A 27,429-nucleotide genomic window follows, 5' to 3' on the forward strand; every position below is an offset into this window, starting at 1 on the left:
GGGGCATGGAGCACACACGTGTTCACCATACCCGTGCAACAGGTGAGTGACTGTGGGGCTTCTGGCCTGCCCTTGCTACCTCCCCATCACGGATCCCCCTGCCAGAGATATCCCCCTGCCCTCGCCCAGCGCCCCCTGAGGAGGCCCCGTCTCTCAGTGACTGGCCTGGACCGCCCAGATGGATCTAAAGGCACAGGCAGGACACAACCATGTGCAATCTGGAATGAATGGGTTGTTCACGCAGCTGCTGGGGCTGGAGGGCACGGCGCTAGGGTCTGTGTGCTGGGAGGGCATGTGTGTCTGTCTATCTGTGTCTGTGTGTCCGAGCCTGGGGTTGGTGCCAGGCAAGTGTGAAGGAGTAGGGAACAAGCAAAGCCAGAGGCCCGGCCCTGCAGGACCCAGTGCCCTGGCCCTACCAGCTTTGTCTGTCCTCCTTGTCCCACAGAGGGCACCATCTTAGGTCAGCAAGTCTGGCTTCTGGAGCATCGCAGACCCTCTGGGCCCAGCTGACCTCTGTGGCCCCTGTGAGGCCACGTGAGAGGACAAGCACTGCCCCCTCCAGGGTCATCAAGATGCCTAGCCTCCTGTCTGACTCACCTGCCCACCAACCTGCAGTAAGAACCACAGGTGAACCCAGAGGCCAGGTTCAAGGACACGTCCTTCCTGGGTCTGGCTCTGGCCAAGCGCTCTGCCGCCCCCCACACATACTCCTACCACCCACACTCATGTCCACAGGCCCAGCCATGCCTGTGACCCTTCTGGCCTGAGAACCAGAGGCACCTGCTCCCTCCCTCCCTCCCAGTCCCGCCTATGCGCTGAGTGACCAGGGAACTGGTCCACAAACACTCCACGGGCACGAAGACTTCCCAGGGGATGGCCTCACACTCACATCAGGGGGAGTACCTTCTGGTGGGCCCAGGAGGCCTGTCTCCGGTTGCTGGAGTCTGGGCAGGAGGGAGGGGACAGGGCCTTACCCCTACCCCTGGGGAAGGAAGTGGGAGTCCCCTGATAACACACCTAACAACCCCCCCAGGCTGAGAGGGCTCGCACCCAGGGAGCCGTGGGCCTCCTTTCTGTATCCTGCTTTTCAGCATGGGGTGGGGAGGGTGGGCAGGGCAGGCTGGGGGGCCTCCGAGCACACCTCAGCCCAGGCTGTCCTTCAAACCCCCGCATTCTGAAGGTCTCGGACGGAGTGGGCGCCCATGGCCAGCTGGACTCTGGACCCATCCTGACCGACCTTCCCGCCCCACCAGACTCCCAGGCCAGGGCTCCTGCCCAGGCCCCTTGTTCCCCCCAACCCCTCATCCGACAGACCTCAGCCTGAGGACCTGACCCACCCATCCTCCCCTCTTCAAAACTGTCAGGAAGGCCAGAGCCAGTGTCCGTGAAGGGAGAACTAAGCCCCTGCCCCCCTCAGCCTCCCTTCAGCCCCGTGCCCACAAGCAGACCCCCCGCATCCCGTGCCTCCCAACGTTGACCCTACCTCCTCGATCTCAGCACAGGTATCACCTTCTCAGCAAGACCACCCTGTGTACGGCAGCTCTGCTTTCTTCCTCCACCTGCTCCTTACCTCTGATTACACCTGCGTTGCACTTGGCACTTCACACTGTTGTTTACTGCCTCTCCCGCTAAAGGGTCAGCCCTGGAAGGGCAGGGGTGTTCCCCTCCTGTTCACTGCTCTTTTCCTGGACAAACACTTGAAGGGCAGATGAATGACTCTGGGCCGAGGACTGGGATATCTGCGAACTGGCTGAGCAGAGCCCCCATAGGATCCTAGCCTGGCTGCCCCAGGCCTGTCCCACTGGCCTTGAGCCCAGGGCCTCCCTCCCGGCCTGACTCAACCGAGTGTGCCCTGCCCCTGGGGCAGCTTGGTGCCCACTGGTGCTGAAGTGCTGAAGAGGGAGAGGCAGCCGGGTGCCGAGTTCTCTCTCTGCTCCCCTGGAAATGGGCCCAAATCACCTGTCTCTTCTCATTGAGCCAAGCCTCCTGACTATCTCCTTAGAGGCAGCACTACCTGCAAGGCCCTCCTCTGAGCCCTGAACCCGACATCAAGAGAAGGGACATCTGGCGCAGGGCATTTGCCCCCACCCCCCGGGCCTGCCCGGACAGAGCTGAGCCCAGGTAACCAAAGCACACCCAGAGGCACGTGGGGGAGCACACACTCGCTTCTGCCTGAGGACACAGATGTGTGTGTGTGCGCGTCTGTGCGTGCGCAGTTTCTCTGCGTGTGTGTCTGTGTGTGCATGTACGTGAGATGAACCATCAGGGTCAGGTGGAAGGGGGCTGCCACACCAGGCAAACGACACACAACTGAGAAAGCCGCTGGACTGAGCTTGCTTGTGGCTCACACTGTTCCTGGTCTTCCTGCTCTCTGGCCACACTGGGCAGGGGCAGGGGCAGGGTCGGCCGCACCCCCTCCCTCCTCCCTTCCTCCTCCGTCCTTCCCTGGGGGTTGGTGAGGTGGTGGTAGGGTTCGCAAGGACCTGCTTCTCCCCACCCACAGTGAGCTGCTGTACAGAACACACACAGCCTGCACAGACTCCCAAGGATTCCCACCACCTGGCCAGGCCCCCAGCCTGGCCCAGCCCCCAGCGACAAGACGGCCACCTCCCCACCTCTCCCTCCGCAGCCTGAAAGCCCTCATAGGCTAACTGAAACAGCCGATTCATTTCTGAAAATGGAGCTCCTCTCCCCATAGAGACACGTAACACAATGCCTGACCCACGTGCAGAAAAAGCCCCCTGCTGCTCCAAAGACCCAGAAGCAGAGGCTGGGGCACCCCTCCTCCTCCCCACTGCTGCACCAGGGGATGAGGGACTTCTGAGTGATGGGCAACTAGGAGTCCCCATACCTGCAGGCCTAGTACCTCCTCCTCAACCCCTGAACCCCTACTGCCCCAGGGACCCCATCCTCTCAGCTTCCACTCTCAGCCCACCTCAGATGTGACAGGCTAGGTGGGGAGCCAGAGGTCCCCAGCACAGACTCAGGAGAACAGAGGTCAGACTGAGAAGGGCTCAGAGCCCCAGACCAGCCATTCACTGGTGGGGTGAGTGGGGACCCCAGAATCATGGTTGGCCTCAAGGAGGCCAGGGCCAGGGTGGGAAACCACCAGGGAGGCACCCCTGGTTCTGACACCACTGTGCCTCCAGCAGCTTGAGGGGAGACTTGCTTAGAAACCTCAAGTCTGGAGCAAGTTTGGGGTGCCATTCAGTGACCCACAGAACTGGGGCAAAGAGGAGGGGCCTGAGGGTGAGAACGCCCACCACAGTCCCAGGTCACGGGCCCAGAGGGACCACAGTCCAGAAAAGGAAGCAGGCCTGCCAGGATGGGGTGATGGCCTCAAAACCCTGCAGGCAACAGGCCACCAGGCCCCCCTGAGCTGGCAGCTCACAGACCCTTCGACCCAGACATCTACCCGAGGAACTACCTGGGAAGGCACTAGATACTGTCACGAGGGCAACGTCACAGCAAAAGCACAACCAGAGATTGCTCAGCCATCCACTCTGCCCACGCCAGAGTGTCAGGTGTGTCCAACAGAGAAAGAAAAGCAGAGTTGGCCGGGAAAAAGACGTGAAGCGGAGCAACACACAGGTCTCACCACCTGCGCAGGGTCCTGGGAGCCCGGCTGGTGACAGCGGGCCTCTCCGGGAGGGACCAGGCACCAGGTGAGACGGTGCCTCCACTTGTGAGGTTGTTCTCATGCACATGTTCCTCTTTTAACAACAGAAAAGAGGCCGGGTTGTGTGTGGGCCACAGATTCTATACCCATGTGAAGGCCCACAGAACCCCTGAGCCCCACACCCAGCCAGGGACCTAAACAGACTCTCTCAGACACAGGTACAGAGATCAGCGCAGAAAGCCCACGCACACAGTCATGCATACACATGCACGCTCACAAGGTCAGACATGAGACCCACCCAGATACACACACATACAGGAAAGGGTGCCAAGGCCCACAGGGACCCACAGACAGAGACACAGATGCTCACAGGAGCCCGCAGGCCCACCCATGCCAGGAGGCCCCTGCAACCCACACCTCCTGACACACGTGCACACACACACACACCCCAGGGCCGCCCACTGGGGAGTCCAATCAGACAAGTGGTGAGCCCCACAGTGATCCTGGGAATGAGACCGCTGCCTCGGCTCCCCCACCCTGGGCTCCACAACAGCCAGCCAGACCGCCTTCCTCCCCACTCCTTCCCGCCTCCCCTCTCCCCTCCTCCCTCCCTCCCTTCCTCACTGATGCTGCAGCGCTGCCACCAGGCTAGAGACCTTGCGGTAAGCCAGTTCCTGCTGAGGCTGCCAGTGAGCAGGTCCTGAAAACTCCCCAGGTGATTGAGGATGGTCTGGGATCCTGACTGGGGTCCAACAGTGCAAGCCACACCTCCCCCGTCCACCCTTGATGCTGCCTGAGCTGGCCACCACCAGTGCCCACCAAGGACACCAACTTCCAGCCACGTGTCTCTGAACAGGTCAGTGAGGAAAAGTGCGGGTGGCCACATGTGGAGGGTCTACAGTGTGACTGGGAGGGCACCGCTCCAGGACTCCCCACTAAGGGGGCCAGGGGTATACGGGAGGTGCATTTTCCAAATGCCTGCCTTGACTTTATGTAGCGTGTGCTTCGAGGTGTGGCTGGGACAGGGGCTGGGGTGGGGGGCAGACCCAAGCCCTCCCTTCTGAGGGATGTGGTCAGCAGGGGCTGGGGTGGAGGCAGATCAGAGACCACCCTTCCCAAAAGGGTTGTCGGCAGCCGCTTTCTGCAACAGGGAAGGGGCTTGGGGAGCGAGCTTGATCAGCTAGAAGCACTACCCAGGAGAAGGCATCCCCAGCACCCGCCCAAGCTCTCTGAGGTCACTGGACAGGGTGGAGAGAGACCCCATGTGCCCATGACCCTGGCAAAGGGGCCACAGCCTCAGCCAGAAAACTTGAGGCATATGTTGTTTTAAGCTGACAGTCAGGTCCCAGAGGTTCTGGTTCTTTCTTTCTCAAGATCCAGCCCAAGGAGGCCCCTGCCCAGAACCCCAGCTTGGAAGCATCTCCCACCTTCCAGGGTACAAACCGTTACGGCCTCACCCCATGATGGAGGCCACCGGGCCGGAAGGCCTGGAAAGCACAAGCTCCCCCTGCCCAGGTAGCACAGGTACCAGCCTCTCATGGGACAATGGCACCAGACACAATGGCACCCTCCCCGAGCCGCTGCCTGCCCTCTACGTGCTGCTGCCGGTGGTATACTCCGTCATCTGTGCCGTGGGGCTGGTGGGCAATGCAGCCGTCATCTGTGTGATCCTGAGAGCGCCCAAGATGAAGACGGTGACCCACGTGTTCATCCTGAACCTGGCCATTGCCGACGGGCTCTTCACTCTGGTGCTGCCCACCAATATTGCTGAGCACCTGCTGCAGCGCTGGCCCTTTGGGGAGGTGCTCTGCAAGCTGGTGCTGGCCATTGACCACTGCAACATCTTCTCCAGTGTCTACTTCCTGGCCGCCATGAGTATAGACCGCTACCTGGTGGTTCTGGCCACAGCACGCTCCCGCCGCATGCCCCAGCGCACCGTCCGCAGGGCAAAGGTCGCCAGCCTGTGCATCTGGCTGGGTGTCACAGTCGCAGTGCTGCCCTTCCTCACCTTCGCAGGCGTGTACAACAATGAGCTGCAGGTCACGAGCTGTGGGCTGAGTTTCCCGCGGCCCGAGAGGGCCTGGTTCCAGGCAAGCCGCATCTACACGCTGGTGCTGGGCTTCGTGGTGCCCATGTGCACCCTCTGCGTGCTCTATGCAGACCTGCTGCGGAGGCTAAGGGCCCTGCGGCTCCACTCTGGAGCCAAGGCTCTGGGCAAGGCCAAGCGGAAGGTTAGCCTCCTGGTCCTGGCCGTGCTGGCCGTCGGCCTGCTCTGCTGGACGCCTTTCCACCTGGCCTCAATTGTGGCCCTGACCACAGACCTGCCCCAGACACCGCTGGTCATCATCGTCTCCTACGTGGTCACCAGCCTCAGCTACACCAGCTCCTGCCTCAACCCGTTCCTCTATGCCTTCCTGGATCACAACTTCCGGAAGAGCCTCCGCACCACATGTCGGTGCCAGGGGGCATAAGCGCCCCCTCATGGCCTGCAGACAGTAGAAAGGTTCTATGCCTTTCAAGGACCATCCCACCATTCACCTTCCATCACTATTTCCTCCAGACAGAGAAACACCCATGAAGCCTGGCCACTGAGCCTGCAGAGAGGGGCCATGGACCTTCTAGACCTGTGACTCTGACCCTGGACAGCCCTGGGCAGTGAGCTGTGGAGATTCAGGTCTGACCAAACCCTCCCCTCACCCTGCCTACCCCAGGAGATGATCCTGGCACAACAGATATCCTGGGGGACACCTCGGGCAACAAAGCCAGGTTGCTGTTCAATTGCTCAGTCATGTCCGACTCTTTGAGACCCCATGGATGGCAGCATGCCAGGCTTCCCTGTCCTTTACCATCTCCCGGAGCTTGCTCAAACTCATGTCCATTGAGTCAGTGATGCCATCCAACCAGCTCATCCTCTGTCATCTCCTTCTCCTCCTGCCTTCAATTTTTCCCAGCATCAGGGTCTTTTCTAAAGCCAGAGGTTGCTGCAGAAGCCAAAGACGCACATCGAAGGAGGCCACGAAGCTCTCACAGCCCGAAACCCAGGTGACATTCCACCACGAGGCCTCTGCTGCATCCCTTGCTGGCTCCTAGAACAGGGGTCAGGGCTCCCAGATCATGCGGGTGCCCCCAAGCACCCCATGCCCCTTGTGCTTTCTCCACCATTGACTGTGACCCCCTCCTGTCCTGCTATGGGACCCAAGGCTCTTCTGCCAGGACTTCTGGACCCCACCAATAATAGGAGGCATCTGTAACCTAGAAGGGCTGGCACCTGGACCCTTTTCTCCCTGATGTGCGGCCTGAGGGGCAGACTTGTGCTGAGTCTGGGGATGGAGTGGAACACTGATGGACTGGCTGCTCAGAGACCATTTCTGCCACTGGGGAGGGGGACAAGGGCAGGTCTCTGAAGACAGACTTGGTGGGCCTTGGCCAGGCCCCCCACTCTCGGCCCCAAAGCCCCCAGGTGCTCCCATGCCTGGGGCTCCAGCTTTACCATTCTGTGAATCGCCTGCCTGAAACCCAGTAACCTGGGCTCTTGTGGGGCCTCAGGCTGGCTTTGGTCCTTGTGACATGGCTCTGGCTGGTCTCTCCAGCTGGCAAGCAGGACCCACCTTTCAACACCTCATGAGGTGGCTACCAGGGTGCGTACCCACTTCTCCCAACCCAGGCACGTGGAACAGCTCAGGCACACCACCCCGCCTCCAGCCTGAAATAGGTCAGCGGCTACCTCCATCCTCTCATCTTCCTGACCACATCGTATTAGCAAGCTACTGCTTGATGACAAATTTCCCAAAAAAATTAGCAGCTCAGAGCAACTCTATTCGCTCACAAAGAATGTGGGTCAGGAACCCCAGGGCAGCTCTCAGCTGGTTCCAGTTCAAGGTCTCTCCTGAGATTTCAGGCAGAACTTCAGCTGAGGACTCAGGCACCAGAAGGCTGAATTGCGGCTGGAGAAGCGGCTTCCTCACAGGCCACTGGCAAGAGGCCTCACTTCCTGGCCAGGTGTACTGTCCACAGGCAGCTCGAGCATCTCCCGGACATGGCACCAGGTGGGTCTCCAGGGCAGCATCGGAGAGACAGCCAGGGGGAAACCGCCACACCATCAAGGCCTATCTGGGAAGCAACTCCGCTACTTTCTGCTCCTTAGAAGCGAGTCCGCAAGTCCCCCTCGACACACACTCAGGGGCTGTGACCTTCTCCAGCCTCCACCAGCTCCCCCAGCCTCTCCAAGAAGAACCAGCTGTTCTCCAGGAAGATCGGCTTCCTCACAGCCTTGCAGTCACACCTCTCAAAGCAGCAGCCGTAATTACCTCGTCTGCGCACATCCTGCGCCCCGTGAGCTCCTTGAGAGGAGAACTGAGACTCCCACACCCCAGCTGAGACCCCAGCGGCGCCGCAAGGTGTAAATGCGCTCGGCGGGAAAGCGGAGGGCGGGGGCGAGCTGTGTCAGCCGGAAGCCGGCGGGAACACGGGGGAAGGGCGCCGCGCGAGGGTCTCCCGCCCTGTCCCCAGCAGAACATCTCCTCAGCACTGGAGGGGCCAACCAAGCCTCCTCAGCGGACCCCACACTCTTTGTTCCCCGAAGAGGCCCCCCGACTCCCACAGCCGAGGAGGGTCGGGCCGGCCAGGCGGTCCACAGGCCCCGCCCAGCCGACGGGAGGGAGGGTCTTCACGCCAGACACCCAGGGTTGGGGGAGCCAACCGAGATAGAGGGAGGGGAGAGTGAGTTACGGACCCCCGGGGAAAACGCCGCCCCCCTCCACCGTGACGCCAGAGACGGGCTGGGGAGCGGCGAGGGGGTGTCCCCACGCTCTGGGCTCCTGGTCCCATAGAGAACTGGTCCTCTACTCCAGTCCCCGACAACACCGCCCCCCACCCCCCCCCGCCCCAGCCCGGCCCCACTGCCGGGACCCTGGCAGGGCCAGTGGGTGGAGTCTCCGCGGGCCACAGCGCCCCTGGTGGTCAAAGGCCGGAGCGCCAGGTGAGCCCGCAGCTTCCCCCGTCCAGCCCATCAGCTGACCCTTCCTCAGTCCCGCCTTCTCCGACAACCCCGTGAGGAGGATTGCGGTCCCTTCTGCGCAGGCAAGGAAGCCGAGGCTCGCAGAAGCCGGGGGACTGACCGTGCCCAGCTGGTGGGGGCGGGGCAGGGACCGGGCGGAGGTGCGGTACAGGCTGGGGGAGGTTGGGAGCGGGGGTGGGGCTGGAGGAAGGCGGGGGAACCGAGGTGAGGTCGGGGTGCAGGTGGGGAGAGCGAGCGAGCCAGGGCCCCCTCCCCTTCCGAGGCCCCTCGGGCTCCTGGCCGGCCCCTCAGTGCCCCCAGGACTGGGAAGAGCGCAGACGATCGCTGTGGCGTGAGCCTAGTAGGCAGGACCAGCGCAGCTTCCAGGAGCCCACCCAGAGCCGCCGCCTCCGCTGGGACCTGAGTGCCCCCTCTCTAACGCCCAATGAGTGGCTCCTCCCTCCTAAACTTTACTCTGTTGCTAAAATTTTGTGTTAACTGCAATTTGCTTGTCATTAAAACATATGTAAAACCGGACATTGGCCCCTCTGCCTGTGCCCAAGCACTGCCATCCAGCCCTGACTCTGACAGGGTTTTCCGCCCGAGGGTCAGCCCGCGTGGTACTGGGCCATTGCAAGGACCAGGAGGATCTCTGAATCTCAGGGCCACCAAAGAAGCAGTGCTGTCCGTCTGTCATCAAATTACCTTGGAGCCACCTGAGGAAAGGGGAAGGGGCGAGAGTGAGGTGGGGGTCTGCTAAGACTAAATGCAGGTGAAGAGAACCTGGCCCCCTGTGGGGAACCGCCCACCAACTGGATCCACAGGAACCACTGGCTTCAATGGCACAGAGTCAGTGCTTCTTTGGGGAGAAACTCTGTGCTAAAGCAAAGGAGACAGGTCCCAGCACATCATGAACTATTCAATCCCTTCCCAGAGTGACGGCCTCCCAGGAGGACTGTCACATACAGAGCCTGGGCAGGTGAGGAGCAGGTTCGCATCCCATGCCCCAACCCCAGAAACGCTACTCCCAAAACCCCCCGCAGGGTCAGAAACACCTTGTGGGCAGAGCACTCTGACTAGCATGCAGGGGTTTATTCTGACCCTCTGTCATGACCCTGGAGACAGTTCAGGGCAATTTACATGCAGGGTAAATCACACTCTTGGCATGCACAGATACACGGAGACATGTTACACAGGCACAGGCTGACACATCTTTCAGCGTTGGCGAGAAAATGCCACAGTTGTAGTGGCTCTGATCCTCCCAGCCTCTCGCTGCTGGCAGCACAGAGAGGCCTACCCTCCCCAGGAACAACCCCACAGGGCCCAGAAGCCCAAAGCACGAGAGGCCAGTCCAGAGTCAACATCTCCCCCTCTCTGCCTCAGGTCACCTGGCCAGCTCTGCAGCTCACCTGGCAGCTGTTTCAGCAGCCAGTCTGCATGGAGAGCCTTTGCCAAGTCACCGACCTACGGGCTTCATCTACAGACCAGGACAGTGCTTCTCTAGGTGGCCATGGTGGGCAGGGTTCCCACACCCAGATAGTCCTTGCAGCCTTGCCCCAGCTCTCCTACCAGCTCTGCATACGAGGCTGTCCTCTGACTGGGCACTGCTTAAGACAAGTTGTAACAGTAGGAAGGTCCTCCACAGACACCTGGAGGCCTGAAAATGAAGTAGTGGGCAGTCACTGGGGATGCAGAGCACAACCTGGCCCACTACCATCCTTCCAAGGCCACCAGAACAGACAGGGCAGAGGGTTCTGGCTGCACAGCCGCTGACCTCGGATGGAGTCTGAAAGGAGGGATCTGAGGGGGAGGCTGAGGGGAGCCCGGGCACTCCAGAAAGGTCACCGCAGAGCCCTCCCCACTCCCTGGCAGCTGAGACCAGGCACAGGGGCTGCTCCACAAATGACAAAGGCCTGCAGTGGTCCTCCTGGGCACCTCGCACACCTGAACAGCCATGTCTGTAGTGCAGTGGTTCATGTGTTCTGGAGGAAACAGGCTTGCCGAGAAACCTCCAAAGGAAGTTTCAGAACAAGTCCTACTGCCCGGGGACGCCCGCTGGACTCTCCAGGCAGTCGCATGCCTGTCCAGCGGCCCAGAGGAGACACTGCAAGGCTCCAAGCAGACAGCACACAGCGTGAGGGCACATGGGTCTGTACAGCTGCAGTTACACCTCCAGGTGTGTGTCCATCCACAGCAAAATGTTGAGGGAGAGACCAGAAGGGTCCATGAGGCTTGACAATGCCAGCGCACCTCTGGCCAGGCAGTCTCACCAGCTGAGTCCGTGCATCTGCCCCTGCCCTGCACTAGTAGGACCAGGGCCTTGAGGGCGGCCGTACTGCTCTGACCTGTCCCATGATGGCAGCAGACCCTCCGAGGCCACAGGGCAACCCATGGAGGCTGGTAATGCACAGTGACAGTGCGTCAGCCTAGAGAGCGGTGACCTGTGTGAGCTCTGTGTTGGGTGTGGATGGGCTCTGCGGGCTGACAGGCACCATGGGCAGGTCCACGCCTAGTCATGCTGGCCGCGGCACTGTCTCAGAGGTCTTTTGGGCGAGAGCCACGTCTTTGGCAATGCTGCGGACGCGGTCAGACACCTGCATCTCCCGTCGCAGGGTTGATGCACAGCAGAACTTCCGGAAGCAGGCTTTGAAGTTTTCATCCAGGAAGGCATAAAGGATGGGGTTGAGGCCACTGTTGACGTAGCCAAGAGCTGTGCAGAAACGCAGGATGGCCACCGCGGTCTCACTGCCCGGCTGGACACCCAACCCTTGGACCAGCACAAAGACCTGGACAGGTGTCCAGCAGCCCACGAACACGGCCACCACCACCAGCACTAGTCGCGTGATGCGCCGCAGGTTCCGGTCCTTCTCCCGGGAGCCTGAGAGCAGGCGGACGCCACGCAGCCGCCGGATCATCAGACTGTAGCAGATGGAGATGATGAGCACGGGGATGATGAAGGAGAAGAGGAAGATGCAGACGGCAAACACGGGGCCCCAGTAATCCTGTGGGGTGGGGATCTCCACCAGACACTCGATCTCTGCAGGAAGAAGAACGGAGTCAGGGCGAGTGAGCAGGGAGGGAGCCACCCAGAGCCAGGGCAGCAGGGAGCTGGGGGGGAAAGGCCACTGCACTGACCTTCATCCTCAACCTGTGCCGAGCCCATGATGGCAACAGGAACACCGACCACGGAGGCCAGGGCCCAGATGGCCACGTTGACGGCCTGGGCCTTGCTGGATGTCCGGACGTCGAGGGCGCGGATAGGGTGGCAGATGGCCACATAGCGGTCCACACTCATGGCAGTCAGTGTGAAGGTGCTGGTGAACATGTTGTAATAGTCGATGGCAATGACTGTCTTGCACAGGGCATTTCCAAATGGCCAGAAGCCCAGGAGGACATCTGTGCCCTGGAAGGGCAGGGTCAGCAGCACCAAAGTGTCTGCCAGGGCCAGATTAAAGATGTAAATGTTGGTAGCTGTCTTCATCTTGGTGTGTCTGCAGAGAGGACAGGAAAGAAGGCTTCATTTGGCCTGCGAGACCTGGCAGCAAAGGGCAAGGGGCCCTTCTTCTTGGCCATCACAGGGGACAACCACTCTGACCCCTGTCAAAATGTAGTCTCCTGGGCCCAGCTCAATGATATGGAGCCTGGAGGCAAATATTTTAACAAATGTTTCAAGTACTTACAATATACAAAACAGTTCACAACCTAAAGACTGGTCTGCCTTGGAAAAGATGGGTGTGTGGGCAGACCAGTATATGCCTGACCCTGCATGAGAGCAGAGGAAGAACTCATAAAACAAAGAACCTGTCCTCCTCCCTTTTAAGGCTACCCTAAGACCCTTCTTGGACCAAAATGCTGACCTTCCACCAAAAGGTTTCCAGGGACTCCAGAATCTGTAAGAGCACACCAAACCAGGCCTCACTGTTGCTTAGCAACTGAGACAGAAAATGGTGACAAGAAGGGGATGGGTGCTAATGGGGTCTGATTGTATCCAAGAACTTGGCACAGGGCTGGGGAAATTGTGGGTGTTTAATATCTGCTGAATGATTTAACAGTTCTGATAGTAGTGATGGTAGTAGTGTTGATGATGGTGGTAATTACAGTGGTAGAGATGGTGGAGATGGTGGTGATGATGCTGATGATGGTGGTGGTGATGGTGGTAGTGGTGGTGATGGTGCTGCTGTTGCTGCTACTCTTACTGGTGGCAGTGATGGTGGTTGTAATGGTGATGGTGGTGATGGTGGTGGTGCTCCTGCTGCTCCTCTTACTGGTGGCAGTGATGGTGGGGGCAATGGTGGTGATGGTGGTGGTGGCAGTGATGGTGGTGATGATGGTGGTAGTGGCAGTGATGGTAGTGATGGCAGTTGTGGTGGTAATAGTGGTTGTAATGGTGATGGTAGTGGTGATGGTGATGGTAGTGGTAGTGATGGTGGTGGTGCTGCTGCTGCTACTCTTACTGGTGGCAGTGATGGTGGGGACGATGGTGGTGATGGTGCTGGTGGCAGTGATGGTGGTGATGATGCTGATGGTGGCAGTGGTGGTGATGGTGGTGGTGGCAGTGATGCTGGTGATGATGGTGGTGGTGGTGGTGATGGCAGTTGTGGTGGTGATGGTGGTTGTGATGGTGGTGGTAGTGGTGGTGATGGTGCTGCTGCTGCTGCTACTCTTACTGGTGGCAGTGATGGTGGGGGCGATGGTGGTGATGGTGGTGGTGGCAGTGATGGTGGTGATGATGGTGATGGCAGTTGTAGTGGTGATGGTGGTTGTAATGGTGATGGTGGCAGTGATGGTGGTGATGGTGGTGGTGGCAGTGATGGTGGTGATGATGGTGATGGCGGTTGTAGTGGTGATGGTGGTTGTAATGGTGATGGTGGCAGTGATGGTAGGGGCGATGGTGGTGGTGGTGGTGGTAATGGCAGTTGTGGTGGGGATGGCGGTTGTAATGGTGATGGTGGTGGTAGTGATGGTGGTGGTGCTGCTGCTGCTACTCTTACTGGTGGCAGTGATGGTGGGGGCGACGATGGTGATGGTGGTGGTGGCGGTGATGGTGGCGGTGGTGGTGATGGCAGTTGTGGTGGGGATGGTGGTTGTAATGGTGATGGTGGTGGTAGTGGTAGTGATGGTGGTGGTGGTGCTGCTGCTGCTATTCTTACTGGTGGCAGTGATGGTGGGGGCGATGGTGGTAATGGTGGTAGCAGAGGTAACAATGTTCCATGTCAATTAGGCTACCGTGAAGGAATCTGGGGTTTAGTTCTGCATCTTAGACAGGGATTAAGAATAATCCCAAAGAGGCCTTAATTATGACAGAATAACAATGATAATGATGATGGCACATGCCTGTGCCAAGTTCTTCATTTGAGTTTTATCTCATTTAAGATTTCAAAACTGCTAGTTTGATGCCCACTCTGTACATGAGGCTATTCAGGCTCAGAGGATCTAAATGGCCTTCTCAATGCCATAGAGCTGACAAAAGGAAAAGTGGGTCAAAAGAACTAGGAGAGAAGCCACAGACAGGAGAAAAGATTTGCCAAAAACACATCTGATACAGGACTGCTAATACTCAACAATAAGAGGCAACCTGGTTAAAAAATGGGCCAAACACCTTAACAGAACCTCACCAAAGAATATAAGCACATGAAAATAAGCACATGAAAAAATGCTCCACCACATATGTAATCAAAAAAATAGGAATTAAAACAACAATGAGATACCACCACATACCTATTAGAATGACCAGCATTTGGAGCTCTGACCCACTAAATGCTGGTGAGGACATGAAACAGTACAGCCACTTTGAAAGACAACTGGTAATTTCTTACAAAGCAGACTCTTTCCATAAGGTGCAGCATCACCTACCCTGTGGTATTTACACAAAGGAGTTGAAAACACACCCAAATAAAAACCTACTTATGGATTTTCACAGCAGCATAATTCCTAGTTGCCAAAACTTGGAAGCAACCAAGATGTCCTCCAGTAGGTGGATGGATAAATAAGCTGTGGCTTATCCAGAAAATGGAATATTATTCAGCAATAAAATGAAATGAGCTATCAAGCCATGAAAAAGCATGGAAGAAACTTACATGCATGTTGCTAAATGAAAAAAAGCCAATCTTAAGAGGCTACAGACTGCATGATGCCAACATTCTGGAAAAGGCAAAACTATGGAGAGAGTAAAAAGATCAGTGTTTGCCAGGGGTTGGGAGGTAGCAAAGCTGAGGAGGATTTTTAGGGCAATGATACTATTTGGCATGATACTATAACTGTAGATGAGTGTGCAAGCTCAGTCGTATTCAACTCTTTGTGACCCTGTGGACTATAGCCCACCAAGCTCCTCTGTTTGTAGGGTTTTCCAGGCAAGAATACTGGAGTGGGTTGCCATTTCCTTCTCCAGGGGATCTTCCCAACCCAGGGATCAAACCCACACCTCCTACATCTCCTACATTGGCAGGCAGGTTCTTTTACCACTAAGTCACCTGAGAAGCCCCATAATTGTAGATACATGTCATTATGTGTTTGTCCAAACCCACAGCAAGTATAACACAAAGAGGGAAACCTAATGCAAACTATGAATCTGGGGGGATTATGATGTGTTGATGTAGGTTCATCAGTTGTGAAAATGTCCTATTCTGGGAGGGATGTTGATAATGGGGGAGATTAGGCCTGGGGACCTGACGGCAGGTACTATATGGGAAACCTCTGTACTTTCTGCTCAATTTTGCTGTGAACCTAAACTATTCTAAAAAATTGCCTTTAAAAAAGAGCAGGGGCAGGCTTCCCTGGTGGCTCAGTGGTAAAGAATCCACCTGTCAATACAGGAGACACAAGTTCAATCTCTGATCAGGGAAGATTCCACATGCCACGGAGCAACTAACCCTTGCACCACAACTGTTGAGCCTGTGCTCTAGAGCCCAGGAGTTGCAACGACTGAGCTGTGCACTGCAACTACTGAAGCCCGCGCGCCCTGGAGCTCATACTCCACAACAAGAGAAGCCTCTGCAATGAGAAGCTCATGCTCCACAACTAGAGAGTAGCCCCCACTTGCTGCAACCAGAGAAAAAAGTGCATGCAGCAACAAAGACCCAGTACCACTAAACAAATACAATTTTAAAAAGAAGGGACAAACCCACCCCCAGGTGCCACATTCACCCACAGCAAACCCTCCAGCCACAAGAGGCACGTGAGTCTGGTACCATGGTCTCAGCAATGAGGGAGGGGCGGCTGCTCCTCGCAGGTCTGTGTCTGAGTACACAAGTGATACACACCAGCACATACAAACGTACAAGGGCATGCTCAAACACATGCATACATATAGACACAGACACAAGGGCATGTGTACATGCACTGTGCAGCACACTCACCTGTGCACACACGCATGTATTCATGCTCATTCATGCCCATGCTCACACAAACGTGTGTGCTCACATGTACTGTGGCCATTCACACAGATGCATGTACAAGGTGCAGTACACACTGAGTATGCACACACCCAGATGTGCACACACTCATGCATGTATTCATGAACACTCACATGCTCACACATGCGTGTACATATATGCACAGACATACACATGTGTGACCCCATGCAGTCCCAATGCCATCCCCACACATTGTTCCCACCCTGTCCCCACACTCTCCCCATGCCCTTACCACTCCAGTTCCCCATGCTGTGCTCTCACGCTGTCTCGGCCATCCTTCCACACTGCCCCCTATGGTGTCCCCTAGTAGCTTGGCTGTCACTCTTGACCCCACGAGCATTCCCATTCTGAGCACCAGCAAATGCTGGAACCAGCCCAGACACCAGCAGTAAACTCAGCCCTGAAGCTGGAGGAAGGGTCTTCGTGCACCTCCCTGGCATGGGCCCTGGACCACACCGACAAGAGCTGCCTCCTGGGATCACTGGGGGGCCCATGAGATACTTGTGCAGCCACCTGGCCAGGAGCCTGGCCCATGGCTAAGACCTGGAAGTCATCTCTCAGGAGTCAGGGTGACATGCCATCTGGGGCAGAGTGGCACCTCCTCCCACACCCAGACTACCCCCTCCCCCAGTCAGGTGCCCCCACCCTGAGGAACTTAGCACTCAGGGCCTAAGGACTGACCCTGCCCAGTGACAGGGTGACCAGGAACTGAAGGGGGAGGGGCAGAGCCCCCCTGCCAAATCCACCCAGGGCAGGCCCTTCTCCATGCCCCTTGCAGCTGCCTAGGACTCACCTGCAAGAAACTTGGGAGAGGGGGGACACCCAGCTTACCTGAGGATGACGTACATGACGAGGCAGTTTCCCAACAGCCCCCCGATGCACACAGCCAGGTAGAGCCCCACAATGGTGACCTTGAGCCCAAGGGGCAAGAAGGCGCCGTGGCTGGTATTGAGCAGCAGGTGGGGGGGCAGCAGGCTGTGGTTGGCGCTCAGGAGAGACAGGTTGCCCTGCAGGTGCTCCTGGTAGAGGACCTCCCAGAACGGGGCAGGGAAGAGGGACTCCATGCCAACACCCCGCACAAAAAGCCCACAGTCCCTGGGAAAGCACAGGGACACGTGAGCACAGCACCCCACACCTACCCAGCCCCAGGCCACAGACATGGAGATACACGTATGTGCACACACAGATGTGCGTGCACACACACACAGTAGCAGCTGGAGACATGCAAACACAGGCGACATGTGCACACTCAGGGACACAGTCTCAGCTGGCCTGCGGTTCTCTCATGGTGTGCGTGGAGGCGGTTACACCAGGGACAAATGTCCACGCACAGGGGCTCACGGACACATAGCGCACACACACACAAACCCACCCTCACGCACATGCAGGCACAAAAGCAACAAAGACACACCCAGAAACACCTGGAACACAGAACACAGGGCAACCAGTGCAGGGCTCCACCCGCCCCTCCCCAACCCTGCCTGGGAGCCACAGCCACCTTGGGTCCCCTCCACACCATCCCTCAGCAGCTCAGCCTTACCTCGGTAACCTCCGTGGAAGTTGGGACCCCAGAGACCCTGACTCCCTTGGCCAACAGCAGAGCAGGGCTCGGAGCGCCTGCCTGACTCAGCCCTGGGTCCGGATGGGGCTGCGGCTGCCGCACAGTGGCAGCTGCTCCTGCTCCTTCTCAGACGCCAGACCAGACGCAGCAGCCTGGTGCGGAGCTGGGGGAGGGGAGGAGGCTGCAGCTCCACAGCGGGAGGGGCCGTGCAGGCTGGAGGAGGGGGCCCCAGGCTGGAGGAGGACAGATGCGAGGGCCAGGGTACACCCTCAGAGATGAACAGACCAGGCGTGGACACACGGACACAAGAATACAGCTGCGCACAGGAATGCAGACACATGGATGCACACACACACACAAAGACACACAGGGACTTGGGACAGACACACAAGGACACACAGAAACATACAAAAACATGGAACAGAGACTCAGGGGGACAGACACAGACAGACAGACATGGAGTCTTGTCTCACATAGAGACAGGGCCTTGCATGGACTTTGACCTGCCCTGGCTAGAGTTCGGTGCCCCTCAGCTAGGCTCCCAGGGCTGGTGAGCCAGAGTGGGCTAGCAGGTGGGTGGATACATGGCAGGGCCCCTGCCAGCCAGCCCCTAGCAGATCAGAACCTCATAAACAAGCAGGTTGTGTGACTGTACAGTGTGCCCCTGGGCCTCCTGTGTGCCAAGCCCATCATGAACACAAGCTCGTCCATCCCCACTACCCCTGACCATTGCTTTCAGCATTACCTTTGTGCCCACAAGAGAAGTAAGCCTCAGCTTCTCAGCAGTATGAAGCGACCTGTCGAAGTGGCAGAGACAGGGTTCAAACCCAGGTCTGTCTGCCACTTGGAGACCCACCAAGGGTAACTCTGCCACAGCTGAGTCCCAGAGAAACATTTGGGCGTCATTCCCTCACAGCCTGGGCCCCCAGCACCCACACCACTGAACATGCCTTCTTCCCAGCACTGGGGTTACATGTCATACAGGTGACCCATGAGCAGAATTGCCAGCCCTACCCAATCATGGGGTCATTCTTCCTACCCAGGCTCTGCCCACACAACCCAGACCCTGCTTGGAGCATGTATCTCCAAGGATGGGGACCTGGTTGCTAGGCAACTGGCAGCAACGTTGCTAGGATACCTGGTGAATCAGGAGAGGACAGAGCAGACAGATACCCTAGGATTCAGCATCCCAAGCTGTCCCGGGATTTCTCTCTGGATCTTCACTGCAGTCAACTCAGGGACACGTGCAGAGACACAGGGCACAACCACAAAGGCAATCAGGACACAATGACTCACAAACACACACAAAGATGCCCATACAGGTACCCGGGGAAATGCACAAACACAGCTACGTGCTCAGAGATGCACAGACATCTCTGACCCACAAATACATGGGCCACAGCCATGCAAACCCACACCAGGATGCATGTGAGGCACATGGTAGACATGGAAGAAGAAGCAGATCAAGGCCTCAGACACCCCCGGGACACATACATGCATCACTTTCTCCAGGTGAAGCTTGAAGCCCTTGGGAGCCTGGCAGGGCAGGAAGCCAGGGGGGCTCAGCCTCCTGCAGCCTCCCCAACTGAACTGGACTCCCCAAGGTCTGAGCAGCCAATACCCTCCCACCCCCCACTGTCTGGGCCCACTTGGCCGCCAGCTTCTGGAGATGCATTTCCTAATGGCCTTCAGCATGAGGTAGGGGTTGAGCTAGAAGGTTGCTGTGAGGCTGAATGTGAGTTCTGGTCTGGACAGACCTCCCAGGAAGGTGAATCAGATGGAAAAAGCACAGAGGGTAGTTGCAGGCTGACATCCGGCCCCTCACAGGGCAGTCTCAGTCCAAGGACAGGGTGGTGGGTGGCCAGGCTGGGGTGCTGATGACATCCTCTGGAGATGGCAGCCCCCCAGCGCTGGACTCTGGAGTGTTCTCACAAAGGGGGCTGGCCCAGGAAATGGCCTTGTCTTTCTGGACCCCTGCAGAGCCAGGATGAGACACAAAATGTATGTGTCATAGGTGGGGCAGCAGGGAACACATGTGAGCATTTGCATCAAAGCAAGACAACCCCAAATACACACACCACACGCAGGCAAAACAAAACACACAGGGGCACCAGGGACAGCCCAAGACACACAACTTCCACAAATGACAGCACCAATGTCCACAAATGCAGTGACAGCCTGACCAGGGTTGCACTTGGAGGTCACAGGCATTTGGGGCAAGACACAGGTCCCAAAGTGCCGTTGACACCCACAACACCTCACTCTTGCACCAGGGACCCAGGCCCATCAACGCCAGATGGCACAGTGGCTGCTGCCCCTTGGTCCCCACATGTCTCACCACCCCTGAGCAGGGCACAGGAATCAAAGCACAGTTGCTGGCAGCCTCCAGGGAATTCAGCCATCCCCAGGGAATTCAGTCACCAGACTAATTGTGCTGTTACAAGGTAAAAGGATTTTCATGATTCTGGGCTTCTTCATCAAATATTACTTTTTCCTTGTGATCTTAACTTCTTAATATTTACATACAGTGACAGAGAATTGTAGGTTTGCAATATCATGTTTAATATTGCAGCCATTTAATAATACTTATTAATATTGTTTTGAAGTTTTATTTTCAGGCCTTGGCATTTGATCAGCATGCCCTTAGATCTCAGCATTTCCATCTGCCCTTGACAAACACAAGACCTGGACACAGAAACAAGCAGGAGATGTGGCAAGGTATCTCACAGTGGCTGGCCCAGACAGTGAGAGCACCTCCCATCCCAGGAGAGTGGGGAAGATGGTGGAGAAGCAGGAAGAAGCTCCACTCAGGAATGCGAGCTCTGCCAGCATCGGGCCCCCTCGGGAATCAGAAGGAGAGTGTCAAAGGTTCTCAGTCCTACAAAAACAGAGGGAATCCCTTCTTGCAGAAGACTGTGCCCATTCTCCACACCCCACATCCACACCAAAACTCCCACTCCTACAAGCCTCTTCCCCCTGCAGCACCCTGGCCTGGACCCAGGGAAGCTGAGAAGAGGGCCCAGACTTCTGGCTCAGAGAACTCCCTCCTGGGGGAGCACCAAGTAAGGGCTAGAGGTGGTCCCAGCCTGGGTTTCATATATCCAGGAGGCCTGCCTGAAGGAGGCAGCCTGCTAGGTCAGCCTGCCTAAGCCCTCACTGCTTCTTCTGGAGTCCAGAGACATTTGTCTTCAAAAGCCACCAGGTGTAGAGTCACGGATGTAGAAAACCAACTTGTGGTTACCAGGGAATAAGGGGGGGAAGAGGGGATAAATTGTCATTGGGAGTGACATGTACACACTACTTTAGAGAAAAAAGCCGGTATATGTATATGTATAACTGATTCACTTTGCTGCACACCTGAAACTAACACAACACTAAGTCAAGTACACCCTAACACAAATTTTTAAAAAAAAAAGCAGCAGCCCCCAGGTAAAGCTGAATCCCAAGGCCTAGTGTGTTTGTGTTAGTCGCTTAGTCCTGTCTGACTCTTTGTGACCCCACGGACTGTAGCCCACCAGGCTCCTCTGTCCATGGAATTCTCCAGGCAAGAATACTGGAGTGGGCTGCCATTTTCTTCTTCAGGGGATCTTCCCAACCCAGGGATCGAACCCAGGTTTCCTGCATTGCAAGCAGATTCTTTACCATCTGAGCCACCAGGGAAGCCCTATCCTAAAGGAACCAGCCCAGCAGCAGGAAGGGGAAGGTCCCAGGGACAGCTTCTCATAACTTGGGGATGGGAAGGATGGACTGTTCCATGCAGCTTCAGGAAGGGGGTGGATGGCATGCCAGCTCTGGAGATATGGGGCTACCAAATCAGAGTTTACCCTCTCACCGGAAGCCAGAGCAAACTTTCAAAAAAACAATGGGAACGATCAACAGCCTCCTTCCAAAAGGCCAGAGCCCCAACTGAGACCAACCCCCGAAAGCCAAGACAGTCCCTCTCCTCAGGGGCTCAGGTCATGAGCTCTCAAAAGAGCACCATCCACGGGCCCAAGTAGACAACCAGGAATGAAAGGGAGAGCCATGTCAGCACTGTGGGAACCACCAAAACATGAACAAATTATGGACCTAATGCACTAATTCTGGCCTAACATAAACTGGAATGAGTCCATGGATTAATGAATCTGGAATAAACTGATGAGTACATGAACAAATTAAAGAATCAAATTAAGTGAATCAGTTATAAAGTATTATGAAACTCATAAATGCATAGATAACGGGAATCTAGGAGCCAGGACCCAGAGATTCAGGGTTCATCAAAGCCTGAGTCTTCGTCTTAGACCCCTAGACCCCAAACTTGCCTGGGGAGAGGGGAGAACCCCGTGTTCTGCTGTGGAAGGCCTCTAGGGCCATGCAGAGGGGAAAGGGGCTCAACTTGGAAGGCCTCCTGAGAGCTGTGCCCCTTATCCCCCAAACTGCCCAGCAGACAGCTCTCTAGCCAGGAAGCTGAGCCCACAGCCCGTGGAAGAGCGCCTCTGGGGCTCCTCGGAAAACAAAGAGCCCGCACTCCGGAAAAGCTGTGGTCATCTCCCCCAGGTTCCTTACAGCTGGGAAGTCCCTCGGCCCAGGTGTCCAGGGCATCTTCGCTCTTGGACCAAAGCTGTAACTGCGTGCCTTCTGAGGGGTCGCCCCGCCCCCGCTGGCACGGGGGAGGGGCGGGTCTCCTGGTTACCGAGCAACCGCGTCAACAAGTTCCCGAGAGTCCGGGCTGAGTTGGAGGTTCAGATCCGAGAAGGTGGAAAGTATGGGGTGTGGGGACGGGATGCAAGGGCAAGGGGGCACTCCACTGCCCGCTGCTAAGGATGGGGTGAGGGAGGGAGCGGCCGTCACCCTCTGTCCCAGTGTGGGCCGGGAGCTGGCCTGGGGTCTGTGGGATGGGCTGGGTGAGGAAAGGAGCCCTGCAGGGACTTTCTGGGTGTTTCCCTTTCCCACCTCGTGGGCCCTCCCTCCCCACCCCCTATCTCTTCCCTGGGCTCCACTCTCCTTTACCCCACCTAGACCCAGAGGGGACAGACTGGGAGGATGGCATCTCCCCCACAGCAAGCCAGCTGTCTATTGGACTCTGAGCCTCCACCGCACACAAGTGAGACCTCCCACAGACAAGCTGACCTACATAATAAAATCAAACACACACACACACACACACACACACACATCTCCCAGAAAAGCATGAGTCGTCTGCTCAGATACAGACGACAACCTATATCTCCAGTCAGATGGGCCTAAGGCCAATGCAGGTGGTGGGACTAAACACAAAGAGGGTCCCTACATGGGGAGTGTCCACCAAACCTCACCCAGAGCAGTCTCAAGCAGTCTCCACCCCTGGTCAGTGCTTGAGGTCAACTCAGGGGTCTCAGCCTTTTCTCAGTGGACAGAGAAACAGCCCGAAGGGAGTGGATCAGAAAGTTCTAGCAAACTGCCGGAGTGAGTAGGAAGGCTGAGCTGACTGGGACGAGTGCGAAGTTGGGGTAAAGGTGCAGAGATCAGAGGTCCAGGCCCTAAAGTGGGTTCCGCAGGGTCCAGAGGGGCCGGAGCTGGGCACCAAAGGTGGGCCCAGGTCAGGCCAAAGGGGCAGGCGGCAAGGGCTGGATGTTGTCTTCCCTCCACAAGGCTCGAGGATGCAGCCGGAGCCAGGGAAGGAGACCGGGAGGAGGGGCCCGCGGGAGCGAGCGAACAAGGGCGCGCAGGGAGCAGGGGCCGGCGTGGGGCGCGGCCAGGTGGAGCGCCCCAAGCCCGGCTGGGCCCTCACGCTTGAGGGGCTGGCGGCCATGAGGCCCGCGCAGCGCCACAGCCACCTGCTCTTCGGCGACCTGCTTGAGGACGTGGGCGCGGCCACCTGCCTCTTCCCGTGCGAGTCAGCAGAGGTGGGGTACCGCATGCCAGACTCGCGTGCGTGGACGCTGCCGCTCGAGCCACCCGCGCAGCGCCAGGACCGGCTCCTCGGCGTCCTGAAGGCCGCCGAGGCCCGCGGCCGTGTCCGCGCGCTCCGGCTGCGCTACGCCCGCATGCGGGTGAGGCAGGGACTGGGCCTGGGCGGGGGTACTGCCTGGACGGGAGCGCTACAGGCCAGGCGGGGCACCCGTTTGTCGCTAAGGCTCCGCAACAGCCCGGCCCCGACCCCGATCCCGATCCCGCAGGCGGAGGAGATCTCGCTCCTCATTCAGCGCGAAAGGTCCGCGCGCGCCGCCATCCGGCTGGAGCTGTTCCTACCGCCGCAGCTGAAGCCCACGAGGATCCCAGACCCCCTGGACCGGCAAGAGGTGCCCGCGAGCCCGGGAAGGGGCGGGAGGCAAGGCCCGCCCGCCCGCCTCCCCGCACACCGGGCCCAAGCCCTTCTTCCCCCGCAGAGGAGGCGCGTGGAGACCATCCTGGAGGAGAAAGTCCACGGCAGCATCTTCCCGCGTTGACAGAGACCCCACAGCGCAAAACCGCCCCCCACCCTCCTACATAAAGTCTCATTTCCCAACCACCCCCTGGTCTCTACGTTTCCCCTCTCTAAGTTCCCTGGCGGAGGGAAAGGGTTAGGATGGATGCTGGGTCTCCCACATCCTATGTCACGGGACATAAGGGTACACAGGGTGCGGCTCCTCTAACAAAGTGGAAAGATGCAAGTTGGTGGACATCAGATTAACCCCCTAAATCCCATGCTGCTCCCAGCAGGCAACCTGGTGCTCTGTGCATTCGTGGGGGTCTCCAGTCTGGCTGTGCCAGGAAGAAGAGCCTGGCTGAGCAAGAGTTGCAACCCCAGAAGTGAAGGCAACCTCAGGGAGAAAGCAGGACTCCTAGACCACAGGCCATTCCATCAGAGGGTCAGAGAGGAAGCTGACGTTCTGGGCAGGAGAGTGACTGCAAGAACCAACGCTGACCTTTAGGCAAGAGCCAACGCTGGCCTTTGGACAGTCAGCTCTGTCTAGGAGGGTCTTCAGAAGACAGGGAGACTGGGGAAGGGGAGATCTCTTAAGGCAGACCTCTGCTTCTTTTTGTAGAGTCACTCAGTCATGTCAGACTCTTTGCAACCCTGTGGACTGAAGCACGCCAGGCTCCTCTGTCCTCCACCATCTCCATGAGTTTGCTCAAATTCATGTCCATTGAGTCACCCAGACAGAAAGTCACCCTCGGTTTTCCTTTCCATCCTGAGAGTCCCTCTTTGCCCCTTTGATTCCCCCTTACTGGAACACACACACATACAGAGGACAGGAAGGACACCACCCTGTCCCACTCTGACAAACCCATATCCCGCAAAACCTCTGGATTCCAAAGAACATCCTTAGTTTCTGGACAGATTTCCCCTTCAAGAATTTACTTTTCTCCCCAACACAGACTCTTTGCAGAGCCTGGGATTTCTCTTAGCCAGCTCTCCTTTATCCTCCCTCTCAGCAGTCCAGCGGGTTATCACAGAGGTGGGGACCTCACACAAGGCCATCCCCTGCCAGGAGACTCCAGCAGAGTCACCAACCTGCAGCAGAGAACTGGTCTTAGAGGGGTGCGTCCTCTACCAACAGAGGCCAGAGCCGGGGTCAGCAAGGAGTCCTGTTCGATGGCAGCCACTGCCCTCCCTGACCGGGCTCAGGATGGGGACCAGAACCCTCTGTGTCCCCAGCAAGCCCTAACCCCACACAGGACACTTGGCCAGTTCTGAGCTGTTGCACCCTTGGCCTTGATCCAAGCCAGAACTGTGTGTGGAGCTGAAGTCTGGAAGCTCCAGGAGAGAGGAGGGACCTCTCTACAGGAGGGTAGGCAGAGAGAATAAGGAACAAGGGAGAGAGGGTGACTTGGGCATGGGACAGAGCAACAGCCACTTACCTGCTGACATGTGCAAGATGCCAGCTGGCCCTGGCTCCCCTGGTTAAGCTCCCTGCATCTGAACCCCAGCATTCCATCTCTGGGGGAAGCGCCAAGCACTGGAATGATTTCATCTGTTTAGTCAAAGCACATTTTACTTCATCATTCCTCTGAGCCTCCATTTCTTTATCTTTAAAAAGGAAGCCTTAATGACCTCACATGGCATCACGGCCCCAGGTGAGTGCTCTGTAAGAGAGGGGTCACTCTAAACAGGCAGGCACTGAAGGGCAGAGGACGAGAGAGGTGCACACAGCCCTGAGGAGCCGTCCAGGTGAAGGCTCCACCCTTCACCTTGAGCTCTGCACCAGGTGGGGGCTGGGATGGGGGTAAATTTGATCACCCCACCATGAAGGCAGCCTTGGTCCGGAGAGAATAACTGGGAAAGTAGCCGAGGACATTGCTGCAGGGCCTGGAGGAGGCTTCTGCTACGAGAAAGCAAAGCATGCAAGCCACAACCCAATGACTGGAGGCTATAAGGGATTGGGATGGGAGGCGAGGCGTCCCCAGGGCTGGGAGCTCATGCTCTAGACAGAGGGTCCTGGGTTCAAATCCCACCCCCAGTGTTACCCCAGGAGAGACATACGCCTACCCCCACCACATCCAGCTGCCCCACACATCTCAGGATGCAGGTGGAGATGCCGTGTCAAGCATCACAGCATGAGCATGGCTGTTTGGCCTGGACTAAGTGTTGGCCCATCTTTGAAGGCCTTACCTCCTGGGACAGTTATCTAGGCTATATAAGAAGCAGCCACCTCCCATCTGGGTAGGCTTCTGGCCTCTGCTCCAGCCCAACCAGCCTGTCAACATGACAGCCAAGTCCTCCGAGGACACAGCATAAGAGGCCCCCCAGCCTTCGGGGCCTCTCCCTCCTCTCTGGCCTTGGCCTGCACTCTCTCCAGCTCAGCTCAGCTCTCTGCTGGCTCCAGTTTTATCCTTTGCCAAGCAAGATGCAGGTCTGAAACACCCGCTCTCTGCTCTGTGGTTCTCCTTAGCCCTCCTCACCTCTCACCCAGTCTGCAAGTCCATTTCTTGTCTGCTCTATGGCTGGTCTGTTCTGCCCACTGCCAGGTCCCAAGGCTGACATGTAGAGAACACCCAGACATTTGCAGGATGAAGACAGTATGTAAACTCTCCCCTTCCCTTTATATCCCCAAGAGCCCTGAAAAACGTGAGCATATACAACTTTGTGCAACTGGAAGGCATTTTGTGAGCAGGCCCAGGGACCAAGGGACATGAGCTGTACACACTCTGAGGCCAGGGGACTCAGACACTCTGCAGACCACTTTCAGAGCAGGGTCGGGGCCGTCCAAATACGGGCCCAAAGCATGCTGGGATAAGGAATTTAACTCACATCTGTACCGAGTCATAAAATACGAGATTTGGCCAAAGAGAAGAGTCAGGCATTCCTGGCAAAGGGGAGAGTGTGGCTTTAAACTTTAGAACATTTTGGGGCAACTGGAAGGGTTGAAAGGGACTCAGCCGGCCACGCGGACAGGGACTTTGGCGACCCCGGATATAAGAACCATTGCCCACCCCTCACCCCGCCCCAGTGGCGCCGCAGCCCAGGAACCGCCTTCCTTGGGAAGGCCCTACAGCACGGTGACTGACAGCACGCCCTTGACCGCGTTTCACAGCTAAGGATACTCCGTGCCAGAGCCTAGGGACGGCTCGGGAGTGACCACGGGGTCCAGTCCTTTCCAGCCGCCTCTCCCTTCCTCAAGAGGGGCAAGCAGCCCACGGAGTCGCCCCCTTCCACCCCCCTACCCCTGTAACGGCAACGCTGGACTGGCCCCGCCGAGAAGAGCTGGAGGCACGGCCACACCCCCAGCTGCCGCAGTACCACTTCAGCCGCTCCGGGAGCCAGAGGCCCCAGCATCAGCACCTCATCTCCACGGGCCACTCAGCGACAATGGGGACCCAGACGCCGCGCGCGAGCGGTGGGGAGGGGGCGGGTGGGGCGCGGAGCCGGCAGAGCTCGGGGCGGGGCGCGCCGGGCGGG

At 57.6% G+C, this 27,429-nt stretch overlaps 3 protein-coding genes across 11 annotated transcripts; 2 read left to right on the top strand and 1 right to left on the bottom strand.

Moving 5' to 3' along the window:
• The first annotated feature begins 5,079 nt into the window (after positions 1 to 5,079).
• NPBWR2 (neuropeptides B and W receptor 2) lies at positions 5,080 to 6,090 on the top strand. The gene has a single exon (XM_069548884.1). It carries the CDS (start codon positions 5,080 to 5,082, stop codon positions 6,088 to 6,090), a length of 1,011 nt encoding a protein of 336 aa, XP_069404985.1.
• Positions 6,091 to 9,688: 3,598 nt separating this feature from the next.
• OPRL1 (opioid related nociceptin receptor 1) lies at positions 9,689 to 27,407 on the bottom strand. 9 transcript variants are annotated; one of them, XM_069546635.1, is made up of 5 exons: positions 25,392 to 25,504; positions 19,083 to 19,562; positions 16,859 to 17,122; positions 11,751 to 12,106; positions 9,689 to 11,652 (listed from the first exon to the last, which is right to left on the bottom strand). In XM_069546635.1, coding segments are annotated over exons 2-5 (1,146 nt in total). In that variant the 5' UTR covers positions 19,085 to 19,562; positions 25,392 to 25,504; the 3' UTR covers positions 9,689 to 11,128. The 9 variants fall into 9 exon arrangements, with proteins under 9 accessions (XP_069402736.1, XP_069402739.1, XP_069402742.1 ...); XM_069546638.1 differs by lacking the exon at positions 25,392 to 25,504 and adding an exon at positions 18,334 to 18,385 and having other exon boundaries at positions 19,346 to 19,555; XM_069546641.1 differs by lacking the exons at positions 16,859 to 17,122; positions 19,083 to 19,562 and adding an exon at positions 27,313 to 27,407.
• LKAAEAR1 (LKAAEAR motif containing 1) lies at positions 22,309 to 24,057 on the top strand. Its single transcript, XM_069546665.1, has 5 exons — positions 22,309 to 22,323; positions 22,587 to 22,671; positions 23,199 to 23,599; positions 23,726 to 23,848; positions 23,936 to 24,057. The coding sequence occupies exons 2-5, from the start codon at positions 22,611 to 22,613 to the stop codon at positions 23,993 to 23,995; spliced, it is 645 nt and encodes a 214-aa protein (XP_069402766.1). The 5' UTR covers positions 22,309 to 22,323; positions 22,587 to 22,610; the 3' UTR covers positions 23,996 to 24,057.
• Positions 27,408 to 27,429: the final 22 nt, after the last annotated feature.

Source organism: Ovis canadensis, chromosome 13 (genome assembly GCF_042477335.2).
Source record: "Ovis canadensis isolate MfBH-ARS-UI-01 breed Bighorn chromosome 13, ARS-UI_OviCan_v2, whole genome shotgun sequence".
Classification (NCBI taxonomy): domain Eukaryota; kingdom Metazoa; phylum Chordata; class Mammalia; order Artiodactyla; family Bovidae; genus Ovis; species Ovis canadensis.